The following is a 16,725-nucleotide window of genomic DNA, read 5'->3' as shown; positions in this document are numbered from 1 at the left end:
GGGTGCTGTGGAGGTGGGGAGACTGGGGCTTAGCTGTAATCAGGGCGGACTTCCCAGCAGAGACCATGCACCGAATCGCCTGGAAATGGGGAGGGTGTGTTGCACGTGAGACTAGGAGAAGCGTGGAGAGGCCAGTGAACCGGTTTGCCTGGCTTGGACGGAGGGCAGGGAATGCCCACCGCGGGCTGGTTGGGCAGGTAGGTGGGCAGGTCGGTCTGGATCGGGGGGTCCTAAAGAGAGCTGGCCCAATGCGAGGTACCGCCCCTTAAAACTATGTCAGAATTTACATTTTGTCAGGGTGCAGCCGGCATGCTACATGGCTACCTGGCGCCTGGTTTTTAGTTTTGAGATTTACTTTATTATCTCAACAGCGCAGAGGCCTTAAACTCCTGAGGGCTCCGACACCAGTTTAGTCTGGGGTTACCACCCAGGAGAGTCTGTTGGGGGTGGTGTGTGGAGGCTAGGAAAGCTACAGACTTTTGCTTTTCCATTCCGTCGATTATAAAAGTAATGAATATGCACTGTAGACTATCTTAAAGTGCAGATAAGTATAAAGAAGAAAATAAACATGAACCATAATTTTGCCACTCCCAGGCAAGTATTTGTAAACATTTTGGTGTGTTTATTTCTCATGTATATATGTCACACAATCAGGCCCGTACTGTAGGTACAGGTTTTATCATCCATTTTTCACCTCATTTTACATTATAACCATTTCCTCCTCAGTAAGAAATTCTGCAGCCCTGGCTGGGCAGCTCCGTCAGTTAGAGCGTTATCCTGATGCACCAAGGTTGTGGGTTTGACCCCCAGTCGGGGCACATGCAAGAATCCACCCATGAATGCAGGAACAAGTGGAACAACAAAATTTGATATTTCTAACATGTGAAAAGTTTTTTCTTAAAAAAGAGAAATTCACCAAGAATGATTTTTTAATGGCTGTACTTTCATAGCACGTAGGTGACATATTTAAACATTCCCTTCTTGTTGGACCTTTCCGTTGCCAAGCCCCTCCCTCTCTGTGATAAGCCCTCGGCGATTAACTTCACGCCTGTTTTTCTTTTTAGAAGAATAATTTCCTGGAACTGGGATTAATGGGTCAAATAATAGGAATCTGTAATAGATACTTTTTAAAAAAATAACCTTTATATTTTCTTTGTAAAGATTTTATTTATTTATTTTTAGAGAGAGGGGAAAGGAGGGAGAAAGAAAGGGAGGGAAACATCCATGTGTGGTTGCCTCTTGTGCACCCCACACCAGGGACCTGGCCCCCCACCCAGGCATGTGCCCTGACTGGGAATTGAACCAGCGACCCTCTGCTTTGTAGTCTGGTGTTCAACCCACTGAGCCACACCAGCCAGGGCTGTAGTACATTCTTGATCTTGTATTCCTAAGTGGTTTTCAGAAAGGTTATGTCGATGTTTATGCCCTGCAATAACGTATGTGTGCGTCCCAGCTACCACCTACTCTCTTGCCTGCGTCGGGACGTTTTTTTCCTCAATCTTTGCTAATTAATGGGTGGACGTGGTATCTCCTTGTCCTCTTTCTGTTTTTATTGATTCTTTGTGAGGTGAACTTTTTCCCCAAATGTTTATGGAGGCCATCTTTTTTTTTTTTTTTTTTTAAGTTTGTCCAGTCCGAGGAGCAGTGGGCAGGGACCCGTGGGGGCGACGACAGGTGCGAGCAGAGCACAGGGTTCAGGGTCCGGAATCCGGCCTGGGGAGAGATGGGGGAGGCCGAGTTTGGAAGGAATTTGGCTGTGAGGGTGGTGAGAACGGGGAGGGGTGGACAAACAGCATCAGTCCAACTGGGTGTGGGGGGCAAAGGGCGCCCACGAGGTGGAGAGATCCGAAGAAGACCAATGGCTGGCTGCTAATACAATTATGTTCCGCGGAGTCTTAGGGACTTTCCCCAGCAAGTTATCTTGAGGCAGGATTCTCGGGGGCGTGGGAGTGAGGGTGCCGGCTGGGTGGGGTGTCCGCTGTCCCCAAAACAGCCCGACTCCACTTCTCCGTAGGCTGCAAGGCAAAACAACCTGCAGGAGTATTATATTAATAGGAGCCAAGGCCAAAGCAATAAAACGCCAATATTAATGGGGTAGTGACTGCAGGCCAGGCGCTGTTCTAAGCACTTCGATGAGCGCATTCATCCTGACCACCGCCATACAAAGCAGGGTCTCGCACACTCGTTTTACAGACAAACAGAAGTCCGGCTAAGTTAAGCAACTCTGCCCGAGTCAGTCAGGAAGTAGGCGGGGGAGTCTGGAATTGAACCCAGTCGTTCCGGCCACAGAGCCTAAGCTCTTAACCAACAAATATAGAAATAAACGCGGGAATGCACGGCACGCCCTGCCTACCTACGCCTGCCAGGGCCTAACTGACACCCAGGGCGAGAATGCCGGGGGCAGGACTTCTGCTAAAAGTGAAGCCGGGACGGTAATAATAGCTGCCTCTCCCCGGGCGCTTTGTGCAACAGCTCCTTTGAGTGACGCAGCGCGATTGCCCCATCCCACTTTCCGAGGAGGAAGCTGACGCACCGAGCGCGCACCGGACCTCGCGCTGCGGGCCGCCGAGGGGCGGCAGCCCACGTGGCGCCGGGAGGAAGATGGCGTGGGCGGGGCCGCGGGCGTGGGCGGGGCCTGGGGCGGCCACGACGCGGAGCGGCGCTGGCCAGCCTTCGGCGGGGGTCGCACCTGTTGCGTGGCTTCCCCGCGATCCGGCTACGGCGGCGGGCGGACCCCGAGCGCCCGGAGAACGTGGCGAGAAGCCCAGGCGCGCCCCGGGCCCCGCTGTGCCGGGAGCACGTGTCCTGCCCGCCTCTCGAGTGCGGGGCTGGGGGGTCTTCCGGGCCGGTGCGGCGGCCGAGGTCGGCGGGGTCCGCATCCTTCCAGCCGGCAGTTTGGAAAGCGCTGCCGTCCTTCCCCCATCTCCGGGCTAGGGCAGGGGCTCCTGGAGCGACTCGGCCGGGGTCTGGGTTCCAGGTTCCAGCCCTCGTCCCCTCCCTCGAGACCCGGGCTTCCCGGCTGTGCAGACCGTGGCAGGCGGCCGCCCCGGCCCCCTCCAGGGCTCGGGCAGCATGGCTTCAGGTGAGAGTGTGCGCCTGTGTCCGGGGGAGCCCTCCGGGCCCGAGAGGTGCATTGGCCGGAGCGACAGAGGGCGGGGGTCTGAGCACCGCCAGCAGACCTGGGCCAGGCGGCCGGCTCCCGGGGAGGCCTGCGGGAGCCGAGCGGGCGCGTGGGGAGGCGGAGGGACGAGCCTGAGGGCACTGGCGTCTTTTTCCCCGACCCCACGGCTTCCCTGCCTTCCTAGAAGGTAGCTTCGGCTGGACAGTGGAGTTTTCCCAGGGGAGGGTCCCCTCTCCCGGGCTGGGGTTCTCAGTTCTGTCCCATCCTCCCGGAGCTGGGCTGCCCTGGGGCTGGGGTTCGTTCAGAAAGAGGAGGAAAACCGGACTCAGCCCCAGAAGGCTAGGTGTTCACGGATCGCGCCTGCCCCGAGCTAAATGTGTTCTGGGCTCGGGCTGGATTCCTGTTTTTTGTTATTGTTATTATTATTTTTTTTTTCTCCCAGGCTGGCTGGACCAGCTAGCCTGGACTTGGAGTCCTTGCCCTAGAGCCCTGGCAGGGGCCGAGGGCTCCGGAGAGGGTTAGTGGAGGGCTGGGCGCCGGCCCTCCCCTATCTCGTTCTCACCTCCACACGGCAGGCCGACGTCACTCCGGGGATGAGGAAGGGAGGGGAGGGGCGGGATCAGGGGCGGGATGGCGGCCCCTCGCCAGGAGGTTGCCTAGACAACCTCAGAAATCGTGGCCAGGGCCTCTTCCGCTGGCGGGGCCTCGGCTTCCTGCATCAGTCACTCCCGCTGGGGGCGGGGCGGAGGAAGGGGTTGGATGTGGCAGAGGCAGGCCCAGCTGGTGCGGCTCTGCCTCCTGGGCCAGAGCCATGGCATCCTATCCCTCCGGCCCAGGCAAACCCAAGGCTAAATATCCCTTTAAGAAGCGTACCAGCCAGCAGGCGGCCTCTGCGGTACCAGGTGAGTGTATGCATCCTGGGCCAGGCACTGGCCGCGCTCCGCCCCGGCCCCCTCGGAGGGAGGCCCCTTCTGCACCCTCCGCGCGCTGGTGCTCCTTGTCCTCCGCCCCAATGACAGCTGGATTGGGAGCTGGTGTGGGGAGAGAGGTGGGTGGAGGGTGGCGGGTTTCTATGCCGGGGACGCTGTCCTCTGTAACGGGGAGTGGGTGTGGGTGTGGGTGCAGCACGAGGTGTGTTTGCACACGTGTCAGCGTGTGGATGTGCTAAGAGTGCCTGCAAGTGGAGTGTGTGAATGGAGTGGGGGCGTGTGGGGCTGGCTGGCCACACTGCCGGCGGCTGGCCCTTTGCCAGGCAGGCGCAGGCTGTCCTCCTGAGGCGAGTTCCTCCTTCCAGGAGCCCACATCTCAGGCCCCCTCCCTGGGGGTCGGGTGCCAGGGCACACTCCCGCCGCCGGGAGGCTGGGGGCTGGGGCCCAGCTGTGTGGACTGTTGGCTGAGCACTGGTTCTGGGGCTCTCTCGTGAGCTGCTGCAGGAGTGGGGTGTCCCTGGGCCCGGCTGTGCGGGGCTCCAGCTGAGTCCGCCGCCCATCTGAGGTGCTCTGCACCCTTTGGTTCGGCTCCCACTCTGGCAGGCATCGGTGCCGCATTCGGAGCAGGCGGTGTGGTGCGCTGTGCGAGCCCAGCTCCCTCGGGGCTGGCCGCCTGGGTTGGTGCTCGCTGAGGGATATCTCCCTGTGCCCACCCCAGGCCTTGCGGCTAAGTAAGACCACCCCCACCCTGGTGACCAGGTCAGCCAGTGCCTCCCTGTCGCCAGCAGCTACCTGGACCTGTAGCCTGGTCATCCCCCTCCTGTGTTTTCCCACGGCACTGAAGATGCTGGGCTGGGCTGCACTGTCCTGAGCTCTCGTGTTCTCTGTGCTCAGCTCCGTGCCATCCGAAGGGGGCGTCTCCTGGGGCTGCAGCTGTCACACGCTGCTTGTGGATGGAAGCCGTGGGCACCGCTCTGCCTGCTGAGGCAGTCCTTGCAGCGAGGGAGGGCAGGCGGGATGCCGGGAATCTTGGAGTTGGTGGCGCTGGGTGGCTGGCTCTTGGTTGCCCCCCTAGCCCCGGTGTGTGTGTGTGGTGCTCTGGCACAGACCCTGGGAGGAGGTACCCGCAGGCAGCTGGGTCTTCCCAGCCTGGCCTCGGGGAGTGTGGAGATTGCTGTCTGCCTGTCACCTGGCAGGCTGGGGTGGGGATGGCCGCTGGAACCTGTGCTGGTCACCCAGCATTGCGGTGGAGGTCCTGGCCCTTCTGCTCAGAGAGGAGTTTGAGGCTGGGACCTTGGACTCAGCTCCTGCTGACTCCGTCCGTCCGACCCCCCTGGAGGTCTGTGGGCGGCCTCCTCTGCAGGGGGTTAGAAGTTGGGGGTTGGCCCTGGCTGGCGTGGCTCAGTGGATTAAGTGCTGGCCTGCAAATCAAAGGGTTGCCGGTTCAATTCCCAGCCTGGGGCGCATGCCTGGGTTGCAGGCCAGGTCCCAGTGGGGAGCGTGGGAGAGGCAACCACACATTGGTGTTTCTCTCCCTTTCTCTCTCCCTTCCCTTCACCTCCCTTCTCCTCTCTGGGAAAGAAAAAAAAAAGAAAGAAAGAAGTGAGGAGTTGCGCAGGGTCAGAGTTCTTGGGCAGGCAAGGACCCAGGCTGTGCCTTACACCCTGGGGGTGAGGCAGGTACCTGTCTCTCCTCACCTTCCTGTTCTGCCTTCTTCTGAGTCAGAGGGAGTGCCGCCCTGTGTCCACCCCTGCCGGGTCCCATTGTCTTTGCTGCCCATTCACTGCTCCGTCGCCTTGGCCTGCACTGAGCCTCCCGGCAGCCGTGGCCAGGCAGGACACCCCCCACTTATCAATCCTTTCGAGTCAGGACCTGAGGCCTCCGGGAGGGAGAGCTTGTGAGTAAGGGGGATCAGAGTCAGACACAAGTCCGCCAAATCCTCGCCCCCCCTCTCCCAAACTGCTCTCCCCTCCTGGGCAGTTTGTCCCCAACCATAGGCTTAGAGCAGGGGGCTGGAGGTCTTGGGGGCCACGAACCAGCCCCCTGGGCATCCGGGAGGCTCGGCAGCTGTTCCCGCCTGAGTGAGCCACTTCTCCAGCCTCCAGCCAGCTCCTCTCCCAGGCAGAGGCCCTGTCTCTCCCAAGGGACCCCGCAGGCAGGGCCCCAGAGGACAGGCATAAGGAAAACAAGGCCACTGGGCAGAGGAGGCTGGCCTGGGGCTGCTGGGAGGGCTGTGTGCCCCCTTGCCTTGCCCCCGCCCCGTCCTCTGGACAGCCAGGTCCTACCCACTCCCTAGGCCCCAGTGCATTTTAAGGAGGTGTGGCCCTTCCCCGCCAGCCTCTCCTGTCCCTGTGCGCCCACCCTGCTTCTCTCCCTTGGGGTCCCCAATTTGGGCCAGGCCCTGGCACCGTGGAGGTTAAGGCCCCGTTCAGTTCTGGGGCTCCTCTTGTCCCTGAACTTGGACGCTCTTTCCCTTGATGTCTGGGCTCCCCTGAGCTCCCCCAGCCCCCTGCTCACTGTCATCCCGGGGTCTCCCCTGCAAGCAGCTGCACTTGGTACAGCCCGTGCCGGCCCCTGAGCTGTCCTGGGGACTGGCAGCAGCTCCACTCAGCAAACAGGCAAGCAAGGGGCACCCGGCTGCGGCTGCCTGCTGGCCTGCGCTGCCTGAACTCTGCAGGTAGGGCCCGGGCAGGCACGAGGACGAGTGGGCGCTGGGTCCTGGATCTGGATCTTCCCTTTGTCCGGACTGGGGGCCCAACTCTGGGGCGTCAAGGGAGTGGTCCTGGAGAGTTTAAGGCGCTCTACCTGGGCAGAGCCTCCAGCCTGCCCCTCAGCCATGGGGCAGAGGCTGAAGGGGAGTGCTGGAGAGCGGGGCCCCTCAGAGCTGGCTGGGGCAGCCTGGCTGGGGGTGGAGAGCCCCCTGCTGCGGAGGCCGGGCTGTGAGGCCCGGTGGGGTCCTCCGGGATGCTCGCGAGCTCAGGCGGCCCCTTGAACTAGCCGGGTCAAGGCCTTTCTTTCCGGCTTCCTCCTGGTGCACCTGAGTTCTGCCCTCTCTCCGTGGGGAGAGACCCTGACCTCTGATCCTCCCGTCCTCGGGCTCTTGCCCAGGCCTCCAGCCCAGATCCTGGGGCTTCCGAGTGGCGCAGACTGTTTGTGGCAGCTCCCCTTGGAGGGGCAGCCAGCAGTGGGAGGGTCAGGCTGGGGCCAGACCGCGTCTTGGCAGCCCTGGGGTCCTGGGGGAGAGGGCAGGCCTCCGGGGAGGCGGTGGGGCTACCGCTGCCAGCTGGCTCCTCCAAGCCCTCGGCTCCTCTTCCCTCGGGGGCTGGTCCCCAGGTCGGAGCTGAGGGGCAGCTGTGGCTGCCAGAGCTCTGGAGGCCCAGGACATCCGGTGTGGGCCCCGGCCCCAGGGAGGAGGACCTGCCAGTCCAGAGGCAGGTCCGACCCTGGTCTGCCGGCCCCGGACGCTTCGGGCTAGGGGTGCTGGTGTTGGCCTCCAGGTCCCCATGAGCTCCCGGAGTGTGCATGGGGACACACTGTGCCTGTCTATAGGGGGTGCTCACGTGGAGGTTCTTCTGGCCTGGGGGGCGGGACCCCTAGTCCCCGATTCAGATTCTGATTCCTGGAGGGAACGGATCACTTGTCCTAGGGGCACACTTGGGACTCCCAGCCCCGAGCCTGGAGCGGGTGGCGGGTCCTGTGCTAGACTGTGAGGGCGAGGTCCTCAGGGAGCCACATGCAGGCTCACTCTCCCCTCACCCTCTGAGAAGGGGCTGCCCACGCCCCGGGGGCTGGCTTCTCTCTGGGGCTGGCCTGGGGCGGGCAGGGGCCTAGGGTTTCCAGCGTGCCCTGGGCCTGCCCTCCACCCTTCCACCCTGGCTCCACTGTCTCCACAGAGGCCCGGGGTGGGCTGGGGGCCCCTCCGCTGCAGTCCGCGCGATCCCTGCCAGGCCCCGCCCCCTGCCTCAAGCACTTCCCGCTGGACCTGCGCACGTCCATGGATGGCAAGTGCAAGGAGATTGCGGAGGTATCTCGGGACACCCCACCCTGTGCCCCTCACGTGGTCCCCACACCCTCGTTTCATGCCGGGCCATGTCCTGACCCCTCACCTCCTCCCAGTACCCCAGACTCGGCAAGGGAGGGCCTGGGGCTGGGGGCCAGGCCACACCGACGCTTCCCCCCACTCCCAGGAGCTGTTCAGCCGCTCCCTGGCGGAGAGCGAGCTCCGCAGCGCCCCGTACGAGTTCCCCGAGGAGAGCCCCATCGAGCAGCTGGAGGAGCGGAGGCAGCGGCTGGAGCGGCAGATCAGCCAGGATGTCAAGTGAGCCCTGGGCCCCAGAGTCCTGCGGGCAGGCAGCCCCGGGTGGGGGCACGGCCAGGCCGCTGTGTGTGTGTGTGTGTGTGTGTGTGTGAGGGTCACAGCTAGGCAGCTGTGTGGGGGGATCACAACCAGGCAGCTGCGTGTGTGTGTGTGGGGGGGTCACAGCTAGGCAGCTGTGCGGGGGTGGGGTGGGGGGTGGCGAGGCCAGGCCGCTGTCGGGGAGGGTCACAACCAAGCATCTGTGTGTGTGGGGGGGGGTCTAGGCCAGGCGGCTGAGTGTGTGTGTGGTTTGGGGGGGTCACACCCAGGCAGCGGTGTGTGTGGCGGGCGTGACCAGGCAACCCTGCGGCTGTGGTGGGGAGGGGGCGCAGCGGAGTCTGCCTGCTCAGTGTCCGTCTGTCACCACTGGACGCTTCAGAGCTCCCTCCTGTCCCTGTCTCACCTCGTCCCTGTCTGGGGCCCACAGGGAGGCAGCACAGGGCAGCGGGGGTGGGGTGCGGAGGGACACACAGGCCTTGGGCCCCGGGCTGCTGGGCTTGGGGGCTGCCTTCGGCCACCAGTGGGGCCTGGGACGTGGTGCTTGCCGTCCGGCTGTGCTTGCTCACCTCCAGCGCCGGGAGAGGACAGCGCCCCGGGCACGGGTTCCGCAGCCCTGTGAGGTGACGGCACGCCCACAGCACCGAGCCCAGGGCGGCCCCCTGGGAGCAAGGGCCGTCCCTCATCGTCCGCCTGGCCTCTCGCCCTCACCTCTAGGCTGGAGCCGGACATCCTGCTTCGGGCCAAGCAAGATTTCCTGAAGACGGACAGTGACTTGGACCTCCAGTGAGGAGGGCGGAGGGGTGCGGGGACCCTGGGGCCACGCGGCTGGGGCCTGCCCCGCGGCCGGCTCCAGCGTCTGCCCTGTGCCCCCCTCCCGCAGGCTGTACAAGGAGCAGAGCGAGGGGCAGGGGGACCGGGGCCTGCGGGAGCGCGACGCGCTGGAGCGGGAGTTCCAGCGGGTCACCATCTCCGGGGAGGAGAAGTGCGGGGTGCGTGCGCAGGGTCCCGGCGGGCTGCCCGGGGCTGGGGGCGGGGCCAGGGAGGGCGCTTCTCTTCCCGGGAGCTGCAGGGGGCGAGGGTGCAGCCGGGCGGGCGCCTGTCCGAGGGCTGGGAACGGGATGGTCTGAGCGTTCCTGAAGTCCGGCCTCCGGGAACCAGTGAGAGCAGGCCTGGCCGGTCCGAGACCCGCACGTCCTCGTCTGCAGGTGCCGTTCACGGACCTGCTGGACGCCGCCAAGAGCGTGGTGCGGGCGCTCTTCATCCGGGAGAAGTACATGGCGCTGTCCCTGCAGAGCTTCTGCGCCACCACCCGCCGCCACCTGCAGCAGCTGGCCGAGAAGCCCCTGGAGACGCGGGCCTACGAGCTGGGCCCCGACACCCCTGTGTCTGCCGGTGGGACCCCTGTCCCTGCCCAGCTCCACGCGCCCTGGCGTCCCAGGCTCCCTGAGCTTGGAGCCCAGGCGCCTCTGCCCTGCCCGCTTCTTTCGCACCCGGCCTCATTCCTGCCTCCTGGTGGTGGTGGGGGCGGGCGGGCGGGCAGGGGGCACCCTGCTGGGGCTGCTGCATCTCTCCCCGCCCCTGACTCCATTCTCCCTGCCCTGCAGACGCCCCGGTGCACCCCCCGGTGCTGGAGCAGCACCCCTACGAGCGCTGTGAGCCCAGCTCCATGCCCGGGGACCTGGGCTTGGGTCTGCGCATGGTGCGGGGCGTGGTGCACGTCTACACGCACAGGGAGCCCGACGAGCAGTAAGAGGGGGCGGAATCTGCTGGGGGGGGCCATGGAGGAGGGCCCATATCGACTGGGGGAGCCTTCGGGGCCTGGCTCCGCACTCCTCACCCACGCTCCCCCCCCCTGCTGCCAGCTGCCCAGAGTTAGAGCTGCCGTACCCCGACCTGCAGGAGTTCGTGGCTGATGTCAACGTGCTGATGGCCCTGATCATCAACGGCCCCATGTGAGTCCCCGCCGGTCCCCTCCCAGCCCGGACTCCTGAGCCCCAGCCCTGCCCCAGACAGCTGTCACCATTCTGTCCTCGCCTCGAAGTCCCCGAGTCCTACACTTCCCCTTCCCCCTCACCTGCCGCCCCCTCCGTGGCCTCAGTCCAGCCGGCCCTGAGCCCCGTCTGCCCTCGTCCTGCCAGAAAGTCCTTCTGCTACCGCCGGCTGCAGTACCTGAGCTCCAAGTTCCAGATGCACGTGCTGCTCAATGAGATGAAGGAGCTGGCCGCCCAGAAGAAGGTGCCGCACCGCGATTTCTACAACATCCGGAAGGTGGGTTGCGCCCCGGGCCGCGCCTGGGCCTCTGTCCAGCCTCCCCTGACCCGGCACCAGGCTGGAGAGGCCTGTCCGTCTCACTGCCCGCGCCCTCCGCCTTCCCGGCCTCGCCGGACCCAGCAGCCCCCGTCCCGCCCCAGGTGGACACGCACATCCACGCCTCGTCCTGCATGAACCAGAAGCACCTACTGCGCTTCATCAAGCGGGCGATGAAGCGGCACCTGGAGGAGATCGTGCACGTGGAGCAGGGCCGCGAGCAGACGCTCCGCGAGGTCTTCCAGAGCTTGAACCTCACCGCCTACGACCTGAGTGTGGACACGCTCGACGTGCACGCGGTGTGTGCCGGCGGCGGGGGGCTGGGGGGGGCTGGGTCAGCACAGGGGCTGGGCGTCGCGGGTGACCTGCCTGTCTCCCCCAGGACAGGAACACCTTCCACCGCTTCGACAAGTTCAATGCCAAGTACAACCCCATCGGGGAGTCTGTCCTCCGAGAGATCTTCATCAAGACGGACAACAGGGTTTCTGGGAAGTACTTTGCTCACATCATCAAGGTGAGGGGGAGGTGTGGCTGCCAGGGCCCAGGTATATGGGGGCAGCCCTCTCCCTGCCTGAGCGAGAGCCTGGGGGGCCCGGGGGCTCCCGCAGTGGGGGAGGGGGCGGGGACGGCCGGGAAGCCTGAGCGCGGCAGTGGCCCCGTGCGTGCGTGCTTCCAGGAGGTGATGGCAGACCTGGAGGAGAGCAAGTACCAGAATGCGGAGCTGCGGCTCTCCATCTACGGGCGCTCGAGGGACGAGTGGGACAAGCTGGCGCGCTGGGCCGTCACACACCGCGTCCACTCCCCCAACGTGCGCTGGCTCGTGCAGGTGCCTCGTCTCTTGTGAGTGTCCTGGGGAGTGGGAGGGAACTTGGCGGGCAGAGTTCAGGCGCCAGAGCCTGCCTTCTGCCCTCCAGGGTGGCCGGCCATCTCCTGTCCCCCCGGCCGAGTCCTCTCCGTGGGAGGAGGGGCCCTCATGCTTCCACCCAGGGTCTGTCCCGCTGGGCCCACCCAGGACAGTTCACAAGTGCTTCTGGGATCTTGGGCCGAGCTCCGACCCTTCCCGGCCTGCCGGTGCCCTCACACCGCCTGGCCCTGACCTGCACGCACCTGTGTGCCTACCTCTCACCTGCAGTGACGTGTACCGTACCAAGGGCCAGCTGGCCAACTTTCAGGAGATGCTGGAGAACATCTTCCTGCCGCTGTTCGAGGCCACCGTGCACCCCGCCAGTCACCCGGAGCTGCACCTCTTCCTGGAGCATGTGAGGGGGCGGTGCATGGCCAGGTGTGGGGAGGGGCACGGCCTGCCTCGGGCTGGTGGCGGCTTGAGGCCTGACCCCAATGTCCTGGCCAGGTGGATGGCTTTGACAGTGTGGATGATGAGTCCAAGCCCGAGAACCACATCTTCAACCTGGAGAGTCCTCTCCCGGAGGCTTGGGTGGAGGAGGACAACCCCCCCTACGCCTACTACCTGTACTACACCTTCGCCAACATTGTCGTGCTGAACCACCTGCGCAGGTCTGGGCACCCCCGGGGCCATGGCTCCGCCCACCCTGCCGTCTGTCGCCCCCTCACCCACGAGCCTGCCCCGGCCTGGGCCCAGCAAGCACTGACCCGCTCCTTGCCCCCCCCCACGTGGACCTGGTGGTGGTGCCCTCGGGGTTCCATGGCGTATGCCTTGCGGCCGAGGACCCAGCCCTGCCCCTTGTCCCAGGCCCACACAGGCGCGGGGTGGGGGCTCAGGAGCCCCGTGAGCCTGGGGGCTGACGCTGTCTCCACGCCCCCCCCCCAGGCAGAGAGGCTTCCACACGTTCGTGCTGCGGCCGCACTGCGGCGAGGCCGGGTCCGTCCACCACCTGGTGTCGGCCTTCATGCTGGCCGAGAACATCTCCCACGGGCTGCTGCTGCGCAAGGTCAGGGCTGCACCCCTGTGCTGCCCCCCGCCGGTCCCTCCCTCCCAACCCTGGGGGCCCCTTCAGCAGCAGACCCTCTTAGGCAGTGCCCGTCTGGACCGCTCCACGCCGAGGCCCCAGCTTGGATCCCCGCTGTAACTGACCCTCCCCAGAGCAGGCCCCCCCGGGACTCCCCCCCACATGACTGTGGCCTGTACCCCCCAGAACCAGGCGTGCTCCCCAGCCCCGAGGCCACCTGACCGGCCCCCCTCCCTGTCGCCCACCCAGGCCCCAGTCCTGCAGTACCTGTATTACCTGGCCCAGATTGGGATTGCCATGTCCCCGCTCAGCAACAATAGCCTTTTCCTCAGCTACCACCGGAACCCGCTGCCTGAGTACCTGTCCCGCGGCCTCATGGTCTCGCTTTCCACCGACGACCCCCTGCAATTCCACTTCACCAAGGTCAGAACCCACGGGCGGGGGACCGGGCTCCCGGGCACTTGGGTCTCAGGGCTGGTGCTGCCCCCTGCTGGTGGAGGGTGGCATGCTGGGGCGAATCCCCAGGGAGGGACAGCACTGCAGGGCCCGTGGGTCTGAGGGAGCCTGGTCTGCACAGGAGCCACTGATGGAGGAATACAGCATCGCCACCCAGGTGTGGAAGCTCAGCTCCTGTGACATGTGTGAGCTGGCCCGCAACAGTGTGCTCATGAGCGGCTTCTCCCACAAGGTACCCTCCCCCCCCACCCCGCCCCGCCCCGCACCGGGGAAGTCCCAGGGTCCCCGGCCATGGCCCCTCAGAGCCAGCCGCAGCCTGCCTCTCCCTCGCCCCTGCAGGTGAAGAGCCACTGGCTGGGACCCAACTACACCAAAGAGGGCCCCGAGGGCAACGACATCCGCCGCACCAACGTGCCGGACATCCGCGTGGGCTACCGCTACGAGACCCTGTGCCAGGAGCTGGCGCTCATCACGCAGGCGGTCCAGAGCGAGATGCTGGAGACGATCCCGGAGGAGCCCGGCCTCACCATGAGCCCGGGGCCTCAGTGAGCCCGGCCGCCGCGGCCGCCCCTCCTGGCAGCACCTAGATTGCGTGGTGTCCCGGGACCCCTCCCCCCGCTGTGGTCTCTGCATGTGTCCGTCCGCCTCTGTTCCGTCCCGCATGTCTCTGGCCTCCGCCTGTCCCTGTGCCTGCCCAGCGCCAGCCGGGCCGGGTGTGTGCAGCCCTTTCTTGGCTCCGGTGGCACCCGATGGCCTGAATTGGAGGGCTGCCCTGTTGGGGGCCTTGTCCCATGATCTTCTGAAGCCTGGTGAGGGTCGGTCGTGGGGGGCTGGCCCCTCCAGCCTCTGGAGTCCTGCAAGTCCAAGCTTCGGCCATGGTCAAGCCCCCATCTTGTTCCCGTGGCTGAGGGACCGTCGGGTGGGGCCTGTGCCCGTCTGCCGTGGGTGTGGGGCTGCGGGGGGTCTGTGGGGCCCCAGTGGCTCTGCGGTAGGCAGGGCGGGGCTGAGAGCAGGTGTAGCCCTGGCGTCCCGGGTTCGAACTCGGGCCTCGGAGGCGCTGGGCCACAGCCTCTGCCACGTCACTGCCCGGCAGCCCTGTCTTGCAGCCCTGTCCATCCTCCCTCTGGTCTGTGTGCCCTGGTGTCCACTTCCTGTGCCTCTGTGGGAGGGGGCAGCCGCCCTGGGCCATGTCCGGGGCCCTGCAGCTGGGGTTCCCGGATCTGCCACCAGCCCTCAGGGTGTGTCCCACTGCGGTCCCTGGAGTTTTAAACGGACCCAGATCCTGGCAGGTCCGCGGCATTGTTTTCCGGGCCAAGGCCTTCGCTGTGAAATGCAGTGTCTCACATGATCCCACCTCTCCTAGTGCATGAGAAATAAAGATTATTTAAGTAACGAGGCAGGCGGGGTGTCTGTTGGGAGAGGGGAGCCGGGGTGGGGTGGCTGGGGTCGAGGCCGGGAGCACTTTGGACGGAGGGACGGCGTGTTTGTAGGGGAGCGACTGGGAGAGAGGTGAGGCCCACCGGCGGGAGCCATCTCCTGGCCCCTGGCCCACCCCAGCCTGCTCCCTCTGAAGGGGGCACTTCCCGTGGACGTCCAGGCCCTTGGGACCACCTGGGAGAGGTGGGGGTCTGCACTTAGAAGCAGACCTGGTGCCTGGTTCTCAGACTGCGGACGTCAGCAGCTTCTGGGAGCTCATTTAAAGTGCCCTCCAATTCCAGCTCAGTGAGAGGACAGTGTGTGCGGAGATCCACCCCCCTCGGCTTCTGTCCTGTGGTTAATGCACGGTTTCTGGCACACCCCCAAGGAGGAAAGTGGGGTGTGCCCTGGGTGCTGGGTTGGCACTGAGAAGCCTGTCACTGCCACTGCCGCCGCTGCTACTGCTGCTGCATGGGGTGAGTGCCAGGCTGGCTGCTTCAGAAGCAATTGGCCCTAGAACAGCGTGAGCCTAAGTAATTGAGGGCCTGCTGAGGGAGCTGGCCCCTTCCTCCCCTGTCAGCTTGCTCGGCCAGCCTGCTGCGTCCCTGCTGCGCCAGCTCCTGCCATGACACTCGGTCTGTGTTACACCACCGCCCCCTAGAAGCTCTCTGATGCCCCTGCCTCCTGAGGGCCCTTGAGGGTCAGGCTCGCTCCTGGCCGAGACCCAGGGCCCTTTAGAAGGCTTCCATGGCCGAGTTCCTGTACCACGTGCGTGTCAGAGCTGAGTGCCTGGAGGAAGAGGAAGAGGAGGAGGAGGAAGAGGAGGAGGAGGTGGAGGTTGTGCAGCGCCCGCTGGTTTCTGCTGGGAGACGGGAGGTGCTGGTTTCTGCTGGGAGACGGGAGGTGCAGAACCCGCTGTGTCTCCTGTTCATTTGTGAAATGAGGAGAAGGGTTAGGGGATCCTTCTCGAAGAAGGCCAGAACTGCCCATCTCCCGTGCTAGCACTCGGGACCGCAGGCACTGCATCCCGCACTCGCTGACCTGGGTGTGGAATGGAGCCCCTCGTCCTCTGGACGGCCCTCCCCTCGTGGTGTGGGTGCGGGCTGGCTCCCGCCCTGGGGGCGCTGCCACAGGAAGGGCTTCTTAGCAAACTCCCCACTGGTTTTTTAAAACAACTTGCTTCTGGGTTTTTTTGGTTTTTTTTTTGATTCTCTGAAATTTCCCTTTCAAACATTTATTGAGAGAAAATAATTTTGAAACAGTAAGACCTTAATATTTTTTCCTATGTCAAAATAATTTCCATTCCAGAAATTTGGAAAATATTACAAAACTTGAAACAAGAAAAAAACCCCCACTCGTCTAGCAATATGAACAAATATTTGCTGATGATCTGTGTGCCTGAGATACAGGCCTTAAAATATATTTACAACGTTGGTCAGTGTGCCTCGGCAGGTTGGGCGTCGTCCCTTAACTGAAAGGTTCTGGGCCACCCGTAGGGGGTGGGCGTGGTCCTGGTACCGGCGGCGTGAACAGGAGGCAACAAATTGGTGCCCCCCCCCATTGATGTTTCTGTCTCCCTCTCTAAAAGGTGATGAAAAATGTCCTTGGGTGAGGATAAAAGATACATATATTTACATATTTCTTTCAGTTTTTTTTTAATCCTCACCAAAGGACACTTTTTCATTGTTTTTAGAGCGAGGAAGGGAAAGAGGGAGAAACCTCGATCGGTTGCCTTTCCGTCCGCGGGGAGATCACACCCGCACCCTGAGCACGTGCCCTGACGGGGGGTCGAACCGCCCATGGGACTTTGGTCTATGGGACGATGGTCTGACCAATCGAGCCACACCAGCCAGGGCTGTATTTCTTTCAGGCCTTTTTAAAAAGGCATTTTTGCATTGAGATGTATGCATAATACATTTTGTGGTTTTAAAATACCCGTCAATCACTGCCCACTGCCTTGTGGTGAGTCTCACCCCAGCTTACCCTGTCAGCTCTTTTTGGTTGGGGGCAACTGTGGCCCCTGTGACCGACAGCGTCCACTCTGCAGCCACACTGCTCTCTGGTCGTGTGACCTCGAGGGGGGGACATTTGTCCCCCTCTGTGGACCTCCAGGGGGCTGGGGAGGATCCCAGTGCTCCTGCTTCTATGGGCGGCGGGGGGGCGGGGGGGAGTGGGAGCGGTGCAGAGCTGCATCGCAGGCCTGGGAAATGG

General features: G+C 63.8%; 1 protein-coding gene across 3 annotated transcripts; it reads left to right on the top strand.

Moving 5' to 3' along the window:
• Positions 1-2,535: 2,535 nt before the first annotated feature.
• AMPD2 (adenosine monophosphate deaminase 2) lies at positions 2,536-14,494 on the top strand. Of its 3 annotated transcripts, XM_045816686.1 has the most exons (19): positions 2,536-3,082; positions 3,958-4,023; positions 7,944-8,074; positions 8,238-8,368; positions 9,122-9,190; positions 9,288-9,396; positions 9,613-9,799; positions 10,012-10,153; positions 10,270-10,359; positions 10,546-10,675; positions 10,819-11,013; positions 11,097-11,228; positions 11,391-11,554; positions 11,847-11,973; positions 12,066-12,229; positions 12,504-12,624; positions 12,892-13,065; positions 13,220-13,330; positions 13,438-14,494. In XM_045816686.1, the coding sequence occupies exons 1-19, from the start codon at positions 3,073-3,075 to the stop codon at positions 13,645-13,647; spliced, it is 2,463 nt and encodes an 820-aa protein (XP_045672642.1). In that variant the 5' UTR covers positions 2,536-3,072; the 3' UTR covers positions 13,648-14,494. The 3 variants fall into 3 exon arrangements, with proteins under 3 accessions (XP_045672642.1, XP_045672643.1, XP_045672641.1); XM_045816687.1 differs by lacking the exon at positions 3,958-4,023; XM_045816685.1 differs by lacking the exon at positions 2,536-3,082 and having other exon boundaries at positions 3,918-4,023.
• Positions 14,495-16,725: the final 2,231 nt, after the last annotated feature.

The sequence above is a fragment of the Phyllostomus hastatus genome, unplaced genomic scaffold (assembly GCF_019186645.2).
Source record: "Phyllostomus hastatus isolate PE091 unplaced genomic scaffold, TTU_PhHast_1.1 phas_scaffold_216, whole genome shotgun sequence".
In the NCBI taxonomy this organism is placed as follows: domain Eukaryota; kingdom Metazoa; phylum Chordata; class Mammalia; order Chiroptera; family Phyllostomidae; genus Phyllostomus; species Phyllostomus hastatus.
The sequence above is the reverse complement of the archived record's forward strand: the minus strand, read 5'-3'. Positions and strand labels throughout refer to the sequence as shown.

Bases quoted from the DNA above. Each gene is read 5' to 3' on its own strand.
- AMPD2 (XM_045816685.1), top strand. From the start codon at position 3,933: ATGGCATCCTATCCCTCCGGCCCAGGCAAACCCAAGGCTAAATATCCC. The intron at 9,191-9,287 runs GTGAGGAGGGCG...CCCCTCCCGCAG, and splicing joins GACAGTGACTTGGACCTCCA to GCTGTACAAGGAGCAGAGCG. The intron at 11,229-11,390 runs GTGAGGGGGAGG...GCGTGCTTCCAG, and splicing joins ACTTTGCTCACATCATCAAG to GAGGTGATGGCAGACCTGGA.